Source organism: Chenopodium album, chromosome 15 (genome assembly GCF_948465745.1).
Source record: "Chenopodium album chromosome 15, dcCheAlbu1.1, whole genome shotgun sequence".
NCBI classification, from domain to species: domain Eukaryota; kingdom Viridiplantae; phylum Streptophyta; class Magnoliopsida; order Caryophyllales; family Amaranthaceae; genus Chenopodium; species Chenopodium album.
Genome location: NC_137848.1, coordinates 7394863 through 7415126, shown reverse-complemented (window position 1 = coordinate 7415126; position 20264 = coordinate 7394863). Strand labels below are relative to the sequence as shown.

Here is a 20264-nt window from a genome sequence, read left to right as displayed (position 1 = left end):
AGCGCCAAAAGTTGACTCATACAGCACAAGGTCTTCGGTTGTTTTTACTTGGAGTTTTATGTAAGAATGGCCTACAATTGAAAATTATACGGAGTTCTATCAATCAACCACATGTGAAGCGGAACATTCTTTGCGAAATTAACGTTTGGAATTACAGGTTTAAAACTTATCATGTGAACTTGGCATACTAATCAATTAGAAAGAAACTATGGAGATAATTATGTAGACCTCGTGCAACCGAAAAAGCGATGGTGACCAGAGTAGAAAGAAAGTTATACGAAGTATGTACTTTCATCTTAATAGATTGTATCTTGTGCATGGTACAATCAAGGATATCTTTTGCCTATGAGCTTGTAAATTTTAAGCACAAATTAAATAGAAACACTATTGGTACCATGCAATCATGCATTAGGAAACACTACTCACGAGAACATTACGTTAAAAAATAATTCACAAACAAGCTTAGTTCAAACTTAGTTTAGCATGAACAATAATATAAAAATAACAAACGAACCAAACTCAAAACATTACGTAAATAACCCCCTTTTTTTTTCTTTTGGAGAATAGCTTTAGAATAGTAATAACATACTTTTCAAGAAAATAAATACCAGATGTGAACCGTTGTCCAAACTTTTGACCATTCGAAAGCAGTACAACTATACACCCCTTTTAACTGGTAAGTTCAGCAGAACATTCTCAAGCATGCAATCACGCGCAAAGGGGGAAAAGTATAAATTCTGAATATTGAAAGACTTCACACAGCAGACTTGAGAAATCACTAAATCATGCAGTAAATCACGCTATGATATTACAAATCAAAGAATCGCATAAGCTATGCAGGTAGTATATAGTATTTCGCAAATCTCTGCCTCTTACTCAACTTAACTATGCCCTGAGCTCTGAGGTTCATAAGACCCAACAAAAACAGCTGGAACAACGCCAGTTCCTCAATACAACATATAGATATCTCATTATAACCTAGACAACTTTCCAAAATTCATTTTTCCACGTTTTTGATACACATACGAATCAAAATATAATGTACATGGCCCACCAAATAGGGTAAAATGGAGAAAGGAAAAAGGAAAGAGGAATGAACAAACCCGAATCTGATAACACTTGGAGACCAAGAGCCACCATATGTCTTCATTGGAAGAATTTGAAGAACAGATTACCCTAACAGGATACAGGCTAAGGACTTGAGGAGTCAATCTGCTATAATCAGTAAGTTCTTGAGCCTAAGCACTTCACTTGAATAACATTGAACCTCACAAATTACGTGGAAAGTTACTGATTTGCCCTTCTTCCAAAACATCTTTACCATTTACCTTGTAGCCTATCCTTATGCGCATTGCTAGGGGTTTCTGAGGAAAACAAAATGTGTCATATTCCGCCCCAAAACAATTTCGGGAATGGGATAAAGAGCTCAAAAATCTACTGAACACATATCATTTATGTTTAAGAAAAAACTACTTAAAACATCAACATTTTTAAAGCTTCAGAAATGTCAGCAAAGTCATGAAGTAGACTGGTGCAGTTACAGTTATTCAATAGCTTTATATATTAAGGGTCCAAACTGTTTATTCTGAGCACATTATTGTGTATATAGTTCATAGTCTCATACAATATTTACAAAAAAGAACTTGATAACCCTTAACCTCAAACGTTCAAAACCACGAGGTATGGGGTTTAGAAACCTAAGGGGGGAGCTAGGTACCAAAAAAAAAAAAAAAAAAAAAAAAAAAAAAACATTTCCCTAATAAAAACCAAACACAAGTATTAAGAATCAAGTTTCAACCCCATACCACCCTAGTTCATTCCTGATTCTAACCCCATACCATATTGTGAACCAAACACACCCCCTTAACATGTTTAATGAGACAAAAAGAAGGTATAAGCCATGCCCAAACGTCAAGTTGTCAACAAGAGTGAATAAGATAAAAATAAAAAAAAAATCCCATTGTCATCACTTGGGAAAGAAGCTCATTTATTTCATATGTTAGAGCCTACTTTCAATTTCCAAAAGCAAGAAGAACAATACCAGATTTTAGCATGTAAACTACTGCGTAATGGACTTCATAAAACCATTATGTGAAACTTATTTTGAAAAAAGTGTTAATAAGTTTGACTCCACTCTTCTTTATTAAGCTAAATAAACACAATCGTATACAAAATCTTCAGATAACCTTTTAGACAGCTTATACTGACCATAAAATGCCTCACTGACATTTCCATCCAAACATCTTAGTTCTTTCGCGACATAAATTGGAATGATTTGTATCTAGATTCTACAGAAACGGCAAGATAAGTAAATTAAAGAAGGCAAAACCACAATACCTTTCCATGCTGACTGTTTGTAATTCGCATAGTTTGAATGATTGAGCCATCACCACTTGCAGGAAGGGTAGTACTGCTAGCAGGATCAAGGTGCAGCTGAAGAAACTGAGAACAAAAACACCAATATGAATCAGAACTCAGAAGATTGCACAGAAAGCCGTGGTGGCGTAAACAGTTCAAGAGCAATTTTCAAACATGTGGCTAAAATTGAACAGATTGCAGACACCAATAACTAAACCAAACAAAACACTTGAAAAAAAAATTCTATAACAAAACTGTGAACCATCTGTCCTAATTCCTAGCTCTTGGAGTGAAAAGACATTGAATAGAAGTATAACGACAAAGCAGCAAAGCAATCTTCAAATCCAAGAAGCACAAGAAAATTACAACAGGATCACAGGCATGACTACGATGCACTTTTCATCTATCCTAATTCTGGAGTCAGAAAGCATTATATGAAAGTATAATTACAAAATAGTCAGAAAGCATTATATGAAAGTAAAATTACAAACTGGAAAAACAATCTTTGAATTCAACAATTGCAAGACTAAGGTCCAATAAATCACATTAAATGCAGACTTGCAAGCCTGAGCTTACATAGAAGCAAGATTACAGAGTTCAGTATATTTCATCTATTACCTTGGGAACTGCAGCTTGAAATAGGAAATCAGTATAACTGTTGGCTGATAAATTAGCAAAAGTAGCTGTGATTGACGTCACTTGTGGGCTCCCAGCAGACTTTAAAAAGTCAAATGTCATTTTCAGAGAGCTGCTCTCAAATGCAACCATTGATGGGAATTGCGGACCATTGATCTCTGAAATTAAAAATAGCAATCAGCATAATGCATAATGCTCAAGTAAGTGATGGAACACAAATTAACATAGAGAATATCTTACCTAACGTTGGCTGACTGGAAGACAACCCATCTAATAAATCCACAATAGAAGCAGCTCCACCAGGAGAAGAGACTTGTGCAGGCATGGATGAAATTGATGACAATCCTTCCAGTGGTCCTCCGGAACTTTTGCTTTCTAGGCTTAGAGACAAAATGTCGGGAGTTGATGAATTATTCATAGCAGGGGGGCTCCCGATTGATAACAGATCCAACAGGGCATCCGTTCCTGACTTTTGAGTACCTTTAAATGGAGAACAGGATAAATATTAAACATGCATGCGGAGATAATTATCTTCCATCAACAATATATGAAGCTATATCTTATAATTTCAATAGAAAGTTCACCGTCCTTGAAGACTGAATGGAATCAATGGAAATATCTCAATAATCACATTTTTCAATTATTAAGACATTTCATCTTACCAAGCTAAATGTCAGCCTATTGAAAAATCAAGATTTTCAAAAGGTTGATTTCAGCATCATATTAATACAATTTTTTTCATATCATAGAAAAAAGCCAAGGTTTAGTGAAACAGACAATATATTTTGATCACATTTTACCAACCAAATTTATCTAAAAAAGCATAAGAGTCCATTATTACATTAAGAGTTTGCAGAGTCAGATGTTCATATTACATTTAGCTCCTGATCTGAAAACTAACCTGACTGTGATGGTGCTGGTGCTGGTGCCAAATCAACACCAAGGAGGTCATGCAGAAAATCACCGCCACCAGAAGAGCTAGGTGCAGGAACATCATCCGAGCTTAGATCAAGTAAGTCAACAAGGGGAGCAGCAGGCTTTGAAACCCCGTTTGGAAGATTGACAGAAGGACCATTGGAACTAGAAACTGCTGCTGGCAAAGAGCCAGCCCTCCTTCCACTGTATGTTGCCTCATCCAAAACAGGCATCCTTTCCAACAATGCAGATCTATATATACATTTTAGAAGCTCTGTCAGACTAACATTCTTCAATTATTAAAATCTAGTCCAAAAATAAAGCACATCAAATAGGGGGAGAGGTCTTTTGGGATATGAAAGCAATGCCAAGAGATACCTAATATTTTGATGTTTTTCAATAATTGAATTAAACTCGAGAGCTCTCTGCTGTAATTCAAGGAGAAGGCTTCCTTTATAATGCACAAGTATATCCTTTATCCTCCTGCATATGACATTCAGATAATCGAATTTAGCCTTATTACTACAATTCTACCACCCTTGTAGAAGTCACAAAATCTTGGCAAAAATTATTTCCGTGGCCTATGAGTTTCTATACCATTTTTAGAAAGTAGAAACTTTTTATGCAACAAAATAGTCATTTCATTAGTGAGATAAAACTATGACAAAACATATTAGTAAGAACACACTGAAACAAAACCATGCTCTTTGTTCTCAATAAACAAAAAATTCAAAAAAAAAAAAAAAAAAAAAAAAAAAAAAAAAGCTAATTCTTTTCTATAAAATAAAGTACACGGAAAAGAAACTACTCGGAAACATTTTTATGTTTGGTTCATTATGAGTAAAGACTGCTGTGTAAGGGCAAAGGGTGAACTAAGATAATACAGATGATTATGCGCATACATAACTAATTCAAAAATTGACATTTATTCACAGACATTCGAAATTTTTATATTCCAAGGTGCAAGAGATGTTTCTGTATAATTCCCAAATGCTTAAAGCAGACAATGGTCACACATCTCTCACTTAATTTTTCTTCTTTTAAAATTTAGTAATGAAAGGTTCACCCCAGCTCAAGAACAAAAAACACCTCTAATTCTAGAAGCCCACAACCATTACTGTCACTTCATCCCGCAAGGGTATGGTAGATTAGAGATTCAACTAAGGACTCCTCGGCAAAAAGCACATCAAAAATGCCATACAAACTACAGCTCACTGTTAAAACCTCTCAAATAATACCCATATACTTCAAAATATAACCAATTAATCAAAGATTTGAGGCTTGTCCAGCGCTTGGCACTAACAGGAAAAATTCATTTAAATAAACTAGGCCACTTGCAAAAAGAATCCCCTTACTGGGAACAAGCAGGAAATCGGGAAGAAAGCTTCAGCAGAGCAACCAAACACATAGCACGAGTGGTAACATCCGAGTTGTGACTCTTAATAGCATTCTCAATTGCATCCACTGCATCAGATTCGGTTACCTGCTCAGAAAATCTCAAAGATATTAAAACAAATTAGAAAACACACAACCACATAGTGAATTACCAGCAAGATCAAGAATAAAAATCAAGGATTAAAAATAAATAAAAAAATAAAAAAACATTAACTATTATAATAACAATATGAAGTAAAAAGAGCATAGTATACTTGTCAAGGATATTGTTGTCATCAATCAGACATACTGAAACTTTATACAATAATCTAGACAGCATAAGAAACAGGTAGAACTTGAGTCATATATTATCTTAGAACTCAAAACCACATAAAAGAGTTGCAATGTGATCCTTGTGTAGGAATATATTCCTGCAACTACAACACAACAAAAGGAATCCACACCTAGAAAAAAGACAAAACAGAGCTATGTTTCAACCCAACAGAGTAAGAGACTTTAGAACAGAATGAACTCACAGTTATTGGGTCCTCTGTGTCTAGCATCCCAACATTGTTGACCAACATATCACCATATTCTCCAATGCACCAAACTGCCACTTTGACAAGAGTTTCCTGAAATAAAAAGCAATAGCTGAATGTTATTATTCGTCAAAAAGAAAACAGGATGACAATATGAACACTTAATTTATAAGAACAAAACAATACCTGCTCAGTTGATGCTTGAAGAGCTCTGTAAAGGGACCTAACTGTATACCCATGGAGACTGACAGCATTACTTATAACAACAATAAGAGCATGCCACACTTCATCCTTCACATAATTGCCAGCCTGCTAAGAAAGCCACAACGATCAATGCTCTGGAAAAATGAGGAGTACAGACGAGCATAACACACACCTATGATTAAGGAAAAGAGAACTGGCTTCCTATGAAATGTTAAGTTTTAGGTTTTACCTCCCTTCAGTATATTTCCCCTCTATTTGAGGGTTGGTCTAGTTAACAGAAAAAAATATTGAGAGTCTCATTCAAACAAGGGAATGAAAACCCATCATCAAAACATCTATAGATATGAAACAGGTTTCCCAACCTTGCTAAAACCCCATTACTGTGACCAAGCAAGTGCATACCTCACAAAGAACCTTCAGCATTTGATCAATGTACCAAATCTTATCTGGTGAAAACCTAAAACAACAAGAACATCACCAAATACATTTATCAGCCGAATTATCATTTAACCAAAACACAGTCAAAAGACAAGAGTGACAACTGACAAGATACATACACTTTCTACTAAATTGACTTTTCTATGGAATACAGTGCATATGATAACCATGGAAAACTCTCATGTTACATGTACCTAATAATTAATTTATGATTTCACAGCTACCAAAAAACTATTTACTATCCCCCCCCCCCCCCCCCACCCCTCTTTTCTTCCTAATATAACAGGCCACATTTGATCTTTACATATTATCACTAATCTCTGTCATTACATTATCACAAATACTATAAAAAAGATAATTTTGCAATAAAAGATTCTTAAGAAAAAGTTAAGAGATACAATAAGTTTTATATCATAACTCCATACAAGTTTTGGCAACTTAGGGTCAAAAATTAGTACAATTAAATCACTTAGGTCACTGGGAAACCGGTAGGATTAAGAAGCCACTTACATGGGAATATGGGATGGAAAAAAGCCAGCCTTAGCGATATTACTTCTATAATTAAATATTTGTAGCTTTATATGTATTTTCCATTCTATGTAAGGTTTCAATTTTTTTCAAAAAATGTCCAAGTACTCTTAGTTAATTTAATACTTAGCTAAATAACAACACACAACACAGATAATATTTATGCTGTCACAAACCCAGAATCATGATTTTCCCCTTTTTTCTTTTTTTTTTTTTTTTTTTTTTTGAACCAGGGCAATTTGCAAGAAGGTAGGTGTGGCAGGCATTGCAGAAAAACTAAGGGAAAATAGTCTGCGTTGGTTTGGGCATGCAAGACAGACCCGAGGGTGCACCGGTACAAAGAGTGGAAGGGTGGGACCATGGAGGGGTTAAACGAGGGAGAGGGAGACCGAAAATGACTTGGTTGAAAGGAGTTAGGAAGGATATGAAGTTTTTGGATTTGCATGAGGATGAGGCATTGGATCGTTAAGGATGGAGGAGGAGGATCTTTGTCGATGCATCACACGGAATAATCAAATTTGGTTCATGCAACCGACCCCGCTTATGGGATTAAGGCTTTGATTGATTGATTGAGCAGGAAAATTTGCATTACTAAATACTATTAAAATAAAACAAAGCAGAAGCACACAAGAAGAAATTAACAACCCAGGCCCTTCTACCTAACACCAATGGCAAGCAATGGCGGAATGGCCTGACTGGTGAGAAACTCTATCAGCAATCCAACAAACACATGACCAAAGATTCATACTCAGACAAATTACAATGATAAATATCATCTAACCACGGCAAGAAAAATCATCACCTAAGACATTTCCTGGTTTCGGTACGATATGTTTGGATAGGAAGATCGGGAGTAAATGTGAGGGAATCTCCCTTGTCTGGATATGAAATAGGGGAAGAGAAAGGAAAGGCGTTGTATGAATCTATTTCCCTTCCTCTTTTAACAAACCAAATCCCTCCACCATTATATAGACGTGGAAATTGGAAGTTTGCTCTTTCCCTCCCCTCGCCTATCTTACTCTAACTTTTCATTTCCTCCCTTCCCTTTCCCTCAACAAAAGCTGACCAAACACACTGTTAGATCTTTATTAGTTCATTACTTCCTTAAAAATTCCCAGCTCCAAATAGTTTTGAAAGACACAGAAGAGCTTAAGATAATGGAAGGATTTCATAATATGGGGTTCTTCAGTTGTCAAACTGGCAGCAGCAGCAGAGCTACTGACATATTATATAGAGAGCTGCTGACAAACTGGCAGCTCTCTATATGAGGTCTTCAGTTGTCAAACTGGCACCAGCAGCAGAGCTGCTGACTTATCATATAGAAAGCTACTGACTTATCATATAGAAAGCTGCTGACTTATCATATAGAAAGCTGCTGACATATCACATAGAGATAGGCAAACTCTTAAAAAAGAGAGTATCAATTTATTAATTTAAAAAGATACTTCCCCTATTCAGTAACATAGCAACACTTCTATATCGAGCAAATTTTAGCCATAACTAACCATGCCCTTACCCAAATACTACCAGGGGAAAAAAAATTTAAAAAATAGAACCACGTAAAAAACAACCCAGGTAAGTAACATAACCCCACCACCCCTACCTCTCTCAAGTACCGGCTTATTGCCTCATCTTCACCACCTTCAAGCGCATCAGCTGCCACCATCTTCAAGAGCAATCAGCCTACACCAACTTCAAAGCCACACAGCAACTGCCCACACCATTCACCCCAACCCCCCCACCTCCTTTCCTTCAACCCTAGCTAGTCACCAACCTGCTTTAATTCAAAGCCACCAGCACCACCAACCACCATGAACACTGCTAACCAACCCACCCTAGCGGACTAGCCACACTCAAATACCATAACCACAACAAAAGAAACCCAAACTACTTTTGAACGGACCCTAGCCACAAATCGACCCGATTGTAGTTAAACTTGCCTGGAAAGGACAGATTTAAAACTTCAGATCACATTTGACCACCACAGGGTCGAATGGCTCGAATCTCAAAGAAAAGAGAAAGACCGCGTTGAAAAGAAAATGGGAAGCATGAGGGCAAATAGCAGGTGATGGGGGAGGGTTGGGCATCAAATGAAATGCAATATGGGTAGAAATGAGAAGAAAGGAAGACAGCAGAAATCTGAAGAATATGGGAGGGCTTGGAGGCTGTCATAAAGGAGCAGCCTTTGAACTGACAGACCTCAGAGGCTAGCAGGCCTTAAGTTGCATTGTTTGGTGATGTTGGGGTCATCGATGCTGATCGGCTAAGGTGGCTAGGGAGGTGGGTTTTAAAGGCAGGTAATCAAAGGTATGTATAAAGCATTTAATAGAACAAAAGAGAATCTTACAGGTATCAGATATGAATCATATGATACAGTTAAAATTACTACAAATTAGGAAATTTACGTCACATTTCACAAAAATTAATCAAATAGCAACAGTGGGGTAAAAAAAAAAGTGTAAAAATAAACTCAAGTTCAAGAAACTAAAGATTCTGATTTCAACCTCAGATGGTAACACTGGCCTAAGTAACACTATTAGTAGCAGAATTCAAGGACCCAAATAGTAACACTTATATAACAAAAATTAAGCAAAGATAATGCATAAATAACAAAGCGTATAGTACAACAAGCTTCAATTGCATTACTCATTACAGATGGACAACTGCACGAATTACACACTCAATATAAGTATACTTACTTGTCAACAATGGAGCAGACTCTGTCTGTAAGATCCTCCTTAAATTCGAGGTCACTAACTTCCAAATAGTCAATTAGCTCTTTTGTCAAAGGCTTTACATTACTCTCATTCACTAGAAGATACACAAGTTCAAGAGCCCTTTTCCTGATCGAAGCATCTGAATCCTGGAAAGAAATAATAATTAGAACTCAGAAGTCATTCTCTATTTAAAGATCCATGATTGACACATACCAATCATTTAATTGCAAATATGTGGCAGTAAAAAACTTATCTAGATAGAAGACAAGAAAATGACAAAATATCCTCTGTGCAGTTATCTTATTCAATACACAGAGAAATTGTTACAAGTCAACAACCATTAGGCATTTAGCATCCCTCCACATTGACCATATAATATATATTAATCACATTTTGACCTTGAGATCAGAATTGTAACTTTTAAAACAATCTCTAAACATGTGGTTGGCCACTGGCCTTCAGCAATCATCACCCTAACCAAAAATTGTTGACAGAATCAGAATCTCACCTTTCAGCTTTCCCTTTGTCCTAATGTCCTTTAGTATATATCAAATTTCTTTCTGCATCTATCTTAAATAGCCTTCTCTGGATGTCTTAAACCACTTGTGAAGTATCTACTTATAATATAAAAGAGCAATGAGAATTCTAGATGTTGAGCAGGTAGAAGTACAAAACTGGTTGATAAAAGAGCGATGTGTATTAATATAACCAAAAGGCTGTGCCAGGAATGCCTGGATTTTTATAGAGGATGAATAAATAAAAATTGAGGGGCCCATACTTGTTATAGGATACACAATAACATAATGCACATGAACAATCATCAACAGAAGCAAAACATACCTTCACACATTCTAAGATTGTCGCTCGATGCCTCTGTACTGCTTGAGCGTCAAAATTTATAGCCCTCGTCAACATATTTAAGGCAACATATCTGAAAATAATAATAATAACCCCTTAAAATGACTTTACAATAACCAAGATAACAAAGCAAGTGAAAGAGCACAATTTATTTTCTTTTATTTGACTCAAATCATTTTCATCTCAAAAGCTGAATGAAAGTCATACAGAAAGCATAATGGACCAATGCAGAGCATATGGACATGAGAGCAGCATAAATGCACTCCTTAAGCAACTGATTAGTAAAGAAAAGATTAACGGAAAAACGGTTGACAATAAAAGCTGCATAAATCAATTACAAATTTTCAAGATTGTTTTATCTTCTGCTGGGATTTATCCACACATTTTATCTCACATGATTACAGCTTAGCATTAGAACTTACAATGTAGAAAGCCAATGTAAAATCCATAAACCATTGTACTATTTACTAGCCATGCTACAAAGGTGAGAAGGAGGATTCCCAGCAAAACACTATCAATTTTAGAGGGACAATGTCTTTGGATCAAATGAAGAAGATATTGCCTCGTCGACCAGTACTCCAATAGTTATTTCTTAGAGGCAGCAAAAAGTAAGCTAGAACAAACTTTTGGAACAAATAAAGTAGAAAATGACCAAACAGAAATTGAGGATAACTTATTCCACAATCTAGACACAGCTTAAAGTCTGAGAGAAAGTGAACACTGAACAGAAAGAACACAACGAAAATTAAAGATATATACCTTATGTTATTGTCCCTGTTCGATAAAAATCTTCCAAGAATATTAATGGCTAGTACACGCAAACCACTATTATCTTCAATGTTCATGATAGTTTCCACACACTCGTACAGGATTGCATTTCCCGCATTCTTGTTAGACTCCGTTTTTGTTGCCACCTACAATAAAATGTACATAATCAAAAAAGGAATTATAATCAACACCATATTGCATACGATAAAGAACACAGCAGCATAATTAGATGAATAAAATAGAAAACCCAATCCAGTGTAATGTGGACGAGAAATCATAAATGTGATCAAAACACTTCAAATGGAATTTAGCTCCATGACCTCCAACTAGATGCAATTAAGAAACACCTTTTTGACGCAATAATCTTACAAGAATCAACCCAGCTTGACAAGATTCATTAAAAAGAATCAAAAGTGAATTGAAGAGGTGTATACATTTAGGGAAGGATTGGGAACCTGCAACTCATTTGAAGTTCATGAATTCAAATTCAGAATGATGTTGACATTCAATTCCAAATCTAGTGTTTAAGAAATACAAATAATTTGGTTCCAGAATTGTAAATTCACCATCAAGTTTGAAGTCATAGGAATTTCAATTCTAGAATTGAGCACCACAGCAGCAGCCAATGCTTCCCATTCACTGCCACAGTGTGCGTTCCTCCACTAGCATGAATTTCAACCATAAATTCTTGTTTATTCCCATGATAGTTCAAGATCAAGAACTTAATGAGAGAACCCTTCAATAAAATAACAGCCCAAAAAAGAAACCCATAACCCAAACATTTTCTCACTTCTCATGCCCACTTTCTCTCTCCTCTAGCGTCAAGTCTAGTACCCTCGCTACTAGCGCCTACGTGTTGAATCTGCACCTAGCAATGGTCTGTGCAGATTCTGTCGCTGGTGTTCCTCGCAAAAAAAAGATGGCTTGCTTGAAAAACAAAGCCATGGCGTCAAAAATGGAAGAACAGTGGAAAAAGTTGAAAGTGGAGTGGATGAGTGAGTCAGCATAGTCATATGAAGAAAAATTGGAAATAGCCAGGAGGTAGTAGATTGAATTTGGAAATGACAATTTAAGATGAATTTCCAAATTCTAGTTTTGGTCTTGTTTTAATAAGAGTGGAAGACAAATCCAATTCCAAATTATATGTATCCCCCAACAGCTCAATTGAGCCAATTCTAGAATTTGAAATAAAATGCTCATCCACCAACAGGCCAATAGGATATTCTCTTTTGAACAAAGACTAACCTAATTGACCATTATAAGAGCCAATTCGAAAAAGGTAAAATTAAACATTTCTAGCGACAAAAATTAGGAATCAATTCACAGTTTTAAACATCAAGAAAATCCAGAGAAGCCCTGCTGAAAAGCTAGGACTATTTTCTTCTGCCAAATGTCTTCTAAAATCCCCATCCAACTTCTCAATCTATTTGCCTTTTGAAGACTATTCTTATTGCCTTTTCACATTATAATTACTTACATGTTTAATCCCTGCCTTTGCTACCTATGTTCTTTATCCCCCTCCCAACAAGAAAATATTGCATGGTCCCAGACCATTATCCCAAACAAAATTACTTCGGGATAATGGTCTGGGACAATGCAATCATAAATCCTACTAAACTCATTTGTGTTATACTACCTCCGTTTCATATTATTTGCAACGATGTGACATAAAGTAGAGAGGAAAAAATGTCTAATCAATACAAATAATATGAAACAAAGGTAGTATTTTGTTTATTGAGGCGAACATTATCTTTATTTTGACCCTAGCATGGGAGGATTCAACTAGGTGAACTAGAAGAATATTAAGGAAGACAAGGAGAAGAATAAACAAACCTGCGCAAGTAAGTCATTCATGCAGTCACTAGCGTCAGCGTCACCATGACCCAAAACACGCAAAAATCTCAATAATCTGATGTGGAGGAAAGGATCAGTAATTCCAGCAATATCATACTCTGGAGCATATGGACTGTTGACAAGGTCCTTTAGAACTTTCACCACAGCATCAGTGCATTTCTAGACGATCAAGAAAACCAAAATGGTTAGATTACAATAGACCAGAATGGAGCTTCCTCCACCTCTCCCCATAAAGAGGGTATTGGGGGAGGAGGAAGATTTGTAAGTATCTCAAATTATTTTTGACCAGACTACAGACCACTGAATGTTGCACAAAACAAGAAACACAAATCCTTGAGTAATTTCAAAACTAACAATAGATTAGATAATTTACTTAGGTATACCATTTTTTAAAACTTATCCAAATGATTAGTGCATGATAAAACTTAAATTTGTGATAGTGGCCAAAAACAAAGCTAATACAAGCAGACATGCATCAAACAGCAACTGGATTCCATAACACATAGTTATTATCCTCTTAAATTGGGAATAGTTGTAGCAAGATTATTTCAATCCAAAAAGAGCAGTAGGCCCGAATTAATCAGGTGCAATCAACAGTTTTAAAGCCAACTTTGTCTAGTATTCAGTATCCAACTGCATCTTCACTGATAGTTCATAAATAGAATGAAAACCCCTTTATTTCCAATAAGGACAGAATGAAGACCAAAATATACCTTTCTGAAGTACTCAAGAGCATCTTCGCTGATATTACATAAATCCGTACAGAGTTGCACTCCGGTTATCAGGACTCCGTGGTGCTTTTCTTTCAGCAAAGAAGCGGCGGGATTTATGAAATTCTCCGCCAGATCAGGGACTTTCTTTATAATCCGGATTGAGCAGAGTGCTGCCTATATCACATTGAAGTTGCTATTCAGCTTATAATGGTTTCAAAGTCAATGGCAACACCAGGAATAAGGCATGCATTGTAAATTTCCTACTCAGCATGGAATATTCATGCTTATTACTATAATGTAAACATTTCAGAGCAACTTAAATGGAGAAAATTGCAGCAGCAAGCACCACAATCACATCTTTAACCATGTAGCTCAAAAATATAATTTCAAGCTTATTTTTCAATGGACTTGAGTATAAATATAGGCATATAGCATCCGCTCAAGCCACACAGACAGATGTCGACGCAGTAATATTCCAAAATCACATTCAAATGAAATTATGATATGAAGTTATCATGACTACTAGAACATGAGATAATATGTAGTTAAGATTTAAGAATCATTATTCATTAAAACAAGCAACTATGAACTAAACATGAAACTGAAACGTTCATAAACATATATCTGCTTCTAAATATAGACATGTTCACATGTATCTATTTCAGATGAGATCTTACTTTCTTGCGAACATTTGGATCCCGAAATTGAAGCAATCTCTCTACTTCTGGTGCAAGGTCACGTGCCATTTCAGCGGAGCATATGTTCCCAAGAGCACAAAGAGCAAGTCCCACGATGTACTGGTTTGTGTGGTTGAGATCTCTATAAAAAGTTAAGGATGATGCAACACGGGGTAAACAAATACAAATTTAATAAAAATTCTAGGCACGCATGTTAGTATGATTCAGGAACAAAAGCCACACAAAAACCCTCATGGTATCAGGATACTGTTTTAAAGAATTTGTAACCAGCATAAGAACTTCTTGTCTTTCATCAAGAAGTAACATGAGTCCCAGGTATCCTATTCTTTTTTCTGGAAATCCAGGAGCGGCAATTAACTTCAGGCATTCCATTTGCCCAAAATGTGTAGGGTAACCAAGCATGTGAATAAACATGAGCTTGGCCATGTTTCGATGCCGGTAGTCTGCATCATTTTCACTAATGGCAGCACGGATAGCTGCACATTCTTTTCTGACAACTCCACGTTCTTCTGCTGCCGTTTTACAAGCGCGTATAGCACGAATCATGTCCCTGCATTAAGATAGCTTGTTTAAAGATAGATTACTACAGAAAATAAAAAAATAAAAAAAATAAAAAAAATAAAACAAACCAAAAGAAATAACACTCAATAATCAACAGTATGGTGGATAGCAAGGTTAATCTCCTAGGCATCAAAAAGTACTGCACAATCAGTGATCAACATGATCATCAATTGGAAAAGGAAAGGAAGAAAGAGAGGGAGAATCATTGCATGTAATCATTCCCTCTGATTTTTTTTAAAAATTTGCAACATACTAATTTTTGCACTATTCTCATGTCTTCATTTGACCATATTTTTCTACAAATATATAAAAACAATTGCCATCATTTAATTTATTTTGAATTTATATCTATGTATATTTTCAAAATTTTAACTTTAAAGAATTATTATTTATAGATGATAAGATAAATTTATAGTCAAAGTTTTGAATGGGTCAGTAAAAGTCAATATGGAGGAATTGGACAACTACAAATGGGAGGGAGTTTGATTCATTAGTAGTTAGAAGATTACAGAAAGACATTGATTCCCCTAAAGCTCGTCCCTAAGCTAACTCATCCAGCACAATAAAAAGGTGACACTGACACATCATAGTATCATACAATGAAAATGATAATAAAATACAAACTATAGAGCATTTAAAGGGGAGTTTAACACTGTATTTGGATAAAGAAAGGGGGAGGAAAAGAAGGGGAGGGAGGGAGGAGAAGAGGGGAGGGAAGAATTGTGAGTTTTCCTTCCAAATCTCTCCATTGTTAGAGGGATCAATTTCCTACAATTTAATCCCTCCATTTATCTACCCTCTAACTCCCTTCCTCCCTCATTTGTTATCCAAATGAAAGATAACTCATCTCTCAATTTCCCTTCTCTTCCTTTCCCTCCTTTTCCTTCAATTCAAACACACCGTAAGTGAACAATTTTTGAATTCGATATTGAATTGGATCAAACTAAACCATACATAATGTTTGGTTCAATGTATTTCAATTATTGAAACCAGGGGAAGGGGGCACCCTTCGAAACCCAAGATATGAGGTTCCAAGGTATTGAGTTCCCAAAACCACGGCCATCCATTAAAATCAATGCCATTGTAACCACAACGCCAGCTGCCAGTGTCAGGCCTCTCCATCCCCACTCATGCCCTTTCTGCCACAATATTGCCACCTTCACAACCCCCCCCCCCCCCAAACAATGCCAGTCAACAAATTCTTTAAATGCCACTGGATGGCAGCATTTCAGCGATCAACTAGCGCATCAGAAAAAAGGAACAGCAATACAGCATAACTTCATAAAAATAGTATCCTAAAAAGTAATATACCCTACTATAAAAGAAGGAAACTGCCTTTAGACCTCTAGTTCTTGCAGAGTGGCAACAGGGATTACTGCTCTAGACATCTCCAATTGTTGTCCACACTCAGCCCTTAACATCTCATGACCCACTCTGCAACCCACCCACCCACCACCCCCCTCCCCCCACCCCCCCCCCCCCCCCCCAAAAAAAAAAAAAAAAAAAAAAAAACAAACAACTAATTCACAGTGTAACTCTCACCATTCCAAGCTTTGTACACAAAGAACATTCGACCAAAGCAAAGTAGAGAAACTAGGCCATGACCGCATGAGTACTACAACCATCTAATAGGAATACAAAATCCAAACAAAAATAATCCTAGTCATATCATGAAGGGGGATGAAAATTTTAAGACGTCAATATATTAAGAAGATTTGCTATGACAATCCTTTTAAATGTTTCAAACTGCTTGCTAATTGATACATCCCTCAAACAAGAGTTGCTATACCCAATCAACTTGTTTATTTCTATGCACTGATTTCAGGTCCCAATAGTCACTTTATAAAAGCAAGAAGGATTGGGCATGGCTTTCATATTCCCAGCAAATGTATTCTAGGACTTCAATGAGTATTGCAAGGGGAAAAGGGCTGAAGAAGTTTAGGAACTTTCACTCCAAGCTGCAAATATTGTTGGCTGAATTTTGTCATATCATTCGTAAGAAAATTGAAAATTAACCAAAGTATATCCATGTAAATTTGACCTTAAAAATTAAGCCAATGTGTAATTTCTTGTATTCACCTTTCCAAAGAATAAAGCAATAAGAAAACACTCACTTTATTTGCTACAACCCTAATTCATATAGCCTTTATATAAATATATAATATTTACAAATTCCCTACAAATTTATCATAGCCGCATGAAACACTGACTTTACTTTGCTACATTCCTATCCATCTAATTTCAATATTTAGTACATGTGAATTCTAAAAATTTCCTTCCAAGTTTATAACATAGCCTCATAAATACCACGGAAACAAAATTACACAATTCAGATAAGTAATTACAAAATTGCATAATCTGCTAATAGTCCATCCTCCAGATCACCTGTCCTCACTTAATAACAGCAACTTTGACCCACACTGACATAGTTGATCAGCCCCTTGTGAATAAATGTGATTTCTCTAAGTTACAGAATAATCACTAGGGAAACTGTGGTAAGACCGCATAATATCAATCAGCTGAGACCCTACTATAACAAAAAATCCTGAAATGGGTTGGCGGTTTGCATTGGCCACATTGGTCGAGTGACTAGCAGTTTGTGACTATATTAGTCTAGTATTAGGCTTATTAGAAGAGTCTGAAAAGCATGTGCTCAACATCAATATAATGAATATTCCCATTATATCCAAACCCCAAAACACTATCCCCTTAGAGTGCATGATTACATGCTTTATCACATTCATAGACATCGATTTGTCGACAATTCAACATTGCTCCCCCTAAAACATCCAACATCTAAAACTTTCACTCTTCCAAATTGCCCTATATCTTAAAATGAAACTAGAAATCCCTCTTGAATACAATTAACTCCAAACTCATCAAAAAGTTAACAAACTCAAAAAGAAGTGGCAAATTCAACTGAAATGAACCATTAAAGATCACATTTCGTTTCTTCCAATTACACTTTCAACTACAAAACTAATTCAGCCTCAAATTAAGAAAATCAAAAAACCCATATAATCAATAAAAACACAAACAAAAATGTTGCAAAAACAAAAACATAAAACCCATGAAATAGAATGGGCTAAAAACTTGATCTACACTGAAATTAAAACATTGGTATTTGAAAAACTCACCTCAAACGGGTTCCTGATGAAAAGGGATTCATGATTGGGTCCAGTGTTCCTCGATTCGATTACAGAAAAAAATACAAACCCAACAAAATTCAAAGAGTCAAATCGAATCTGGTAAGCAGAAAGCAGCGATCAGAGTTGAAATTAAAGGGATCAAAGAAAAATCAGTGAGATCTAAGGATTAGGAGAGAGAAAAGTAAGAATTTTGGGATGAATTTTGATGGGGTTGTGCTAATTGTGCTTATTTTAGTTGGGGTTAAATGGCATTTGGGTGTATTTATATTCTTTGTTGAGAAGAGTTTGAAGCTGTTTCTCTGTAAATTGAAATCACCCAAAAAAAAATGGAAGAAAGAAAGAAAGAAAGCACAAAGATGTGTGTCTCAGACTCTCAGGAACATGGGGGTTATTGAAATTAAGTCACCCACAGGTAATACTCCGTAACTTTTCTTTTTCCCGTATTTTACTACAAGTATTAGAAAATTCTTTTTTTATTTTAAAGGTAAGAAAAATAAAGGGAAATTCTCTCTTGTAACTTTTATTTTTTCTCAGTGGTAAAGCCTGAAACTTTTGATTATCAATGGTAATCACAAATTAATATTATTAAGCTAATAGTAACTTAAGTTAAACAATTTGTTAATTCCTTTACCATGGTTTATATATTGGACTGCAAAAAGACATAACTACCCTTATATCTAGCCAATTCTTTCTTCTTCTTTCATCCTCCCCGCTGCACCTTTATTTCCAGCCACCACCGCCATTGTTAAACTACTTGTTAAGATTGCGAACTCTGAGTGACACAACTAGAAACTCATGAAACAATTCAACGCAAATACGCAATGTCGCCGTTTCTGGCCATGCTTCGGCATGAAAAGGAGTCAATCGCCAAGAGAGTGCTTCTGGTGTTGTATCAATTAGCGGGGCGATGACTTAGTGAATGAAAGAAAGTTCTCGAATCGGGTTCCGACCAAACGCAAAGCCAACCGAGCGAGTGTGGAGGGAAAGGCGACGAGCGAGTGTGGAGGGAAAGGCGGCGATGTTGGACGAAAATGCAGTGGCGCATTTGGTGTTGATGTTGAAAAAGGGGACAACCAGCAAAACTGATTCCGGCCAACGATTTGGAAGTTCTAGCGCTGCCATTCGAAAATTAACATATTCGACCCCAAAATTCAACAATTTCGACCCTAAAAACCAACAATTTCGACCCAAAAATCGACAAATTCGACCCCAATAATCAACAAATTGGACCCAAAATCAACAAATTGGACCCCTAAAATCAACAAATTCGACCCCAAAAACCCTAGAAATTTCAACCAAAGATCGGGGAAGGAGAGGAATCGGGGAAGGAGATCAGAGGTAATAGGGGAAGGGGGAGGGTGGCTGATTCCGGCAAGGGAAGATGGCTGATTTCGGCGTCCCCGAGAAGCGGTTTTGGTGGTGATGAGAAGAGAGAGGGTCGGTCGAGAACAGGGGAAGGGGATGCTCGTTTTGGGATGGGGTGTTGGTGGTTGGGGTCTCCGGCGGGGGAGGGGGTTGAGACGCCGTTAGCCAGGCCAAGCTGAGCGCCGGCAAGGGGAGGGGTAGGCGATTGGCTGGTGGTTGGTGGTTAGGGAGGGGCTTGGATTTTTTTTTTTGTTTTTTTTTGTTTTAAAATTAATTTGAAGGATATTAATGTAAATTTATTATTACTTAACTCAAGATTAACCCTGGTTAATTGTTTAATCATGTTTTTATATCATTAATATTACCATTAGTTTAATAATATTAATTCGTGATTACCATTGATAATCAAAAGTTCACTACTATATTTTTGATCAAATGCAACGCTTAGAATAGAGCTAATGCAACGGTTAGATGCAATGCCGTTGCAATAGACTAATCTAATACAACGGTTGCCATAAAGCCGTTGCAATAGCAGGTTCTTACACAAGAAGTACACCCTAATGCCACGGCCTATTCAGAACCGTCGCTT

The 20264-nt window shown here is 36.4% G+C and overlaps 1 protein-coding gene across 2 annotated transcripts; it reads right to left on the bottom strand.

Annotated features, from left to right (window-relative positions):
* Positions 1-786: 786 nt before the first annotated feature.
* Positions 787-18681, bottom strand: LOC145582843 (AP-1 complex subunit gamma-2-like). 2 transcript variants are annotated; one of them, XM_081639872.1, is made up of 18 exons: positions 18299-18681; positions 14848-15150; positions 14580-14721; positions 13903-14076; positions 13169-13348; positions 11327-11481; positions 10550-10640; positions 9692-9855; positions 6429-6483; positions 6009-6134; positions 5820-5915; positions 5265-5392; positions 4288-4392; positions 3896-4161; positions 3235-3474; positions 2977-3152; positions 2338-2442; positions 787-1364 (listed from the first exon to the last, which is right to left on the bottom strand). In XM_081639872.1, exons 1-18 carry the CDS (start codon positions 18328-18330, stop codon positions 1269-1271), a joined length of 2634 nt encoding a protein of 877 aa, XP_081495998.1. In that variant the 5' UTR covers positions 18331-18681; the 3' UTR covers positions 787-1268. The 2 variants fall into 2 exon arrangements, with proteins under 2 accessions (XP_081495998.1, XP_081495999.1); XM_081639873.1 differs by having other exon boundaries at positions 6009-6131.
* Between the last annotated feature and the right edge of the window lie 1583 nt (positions 18682-20264).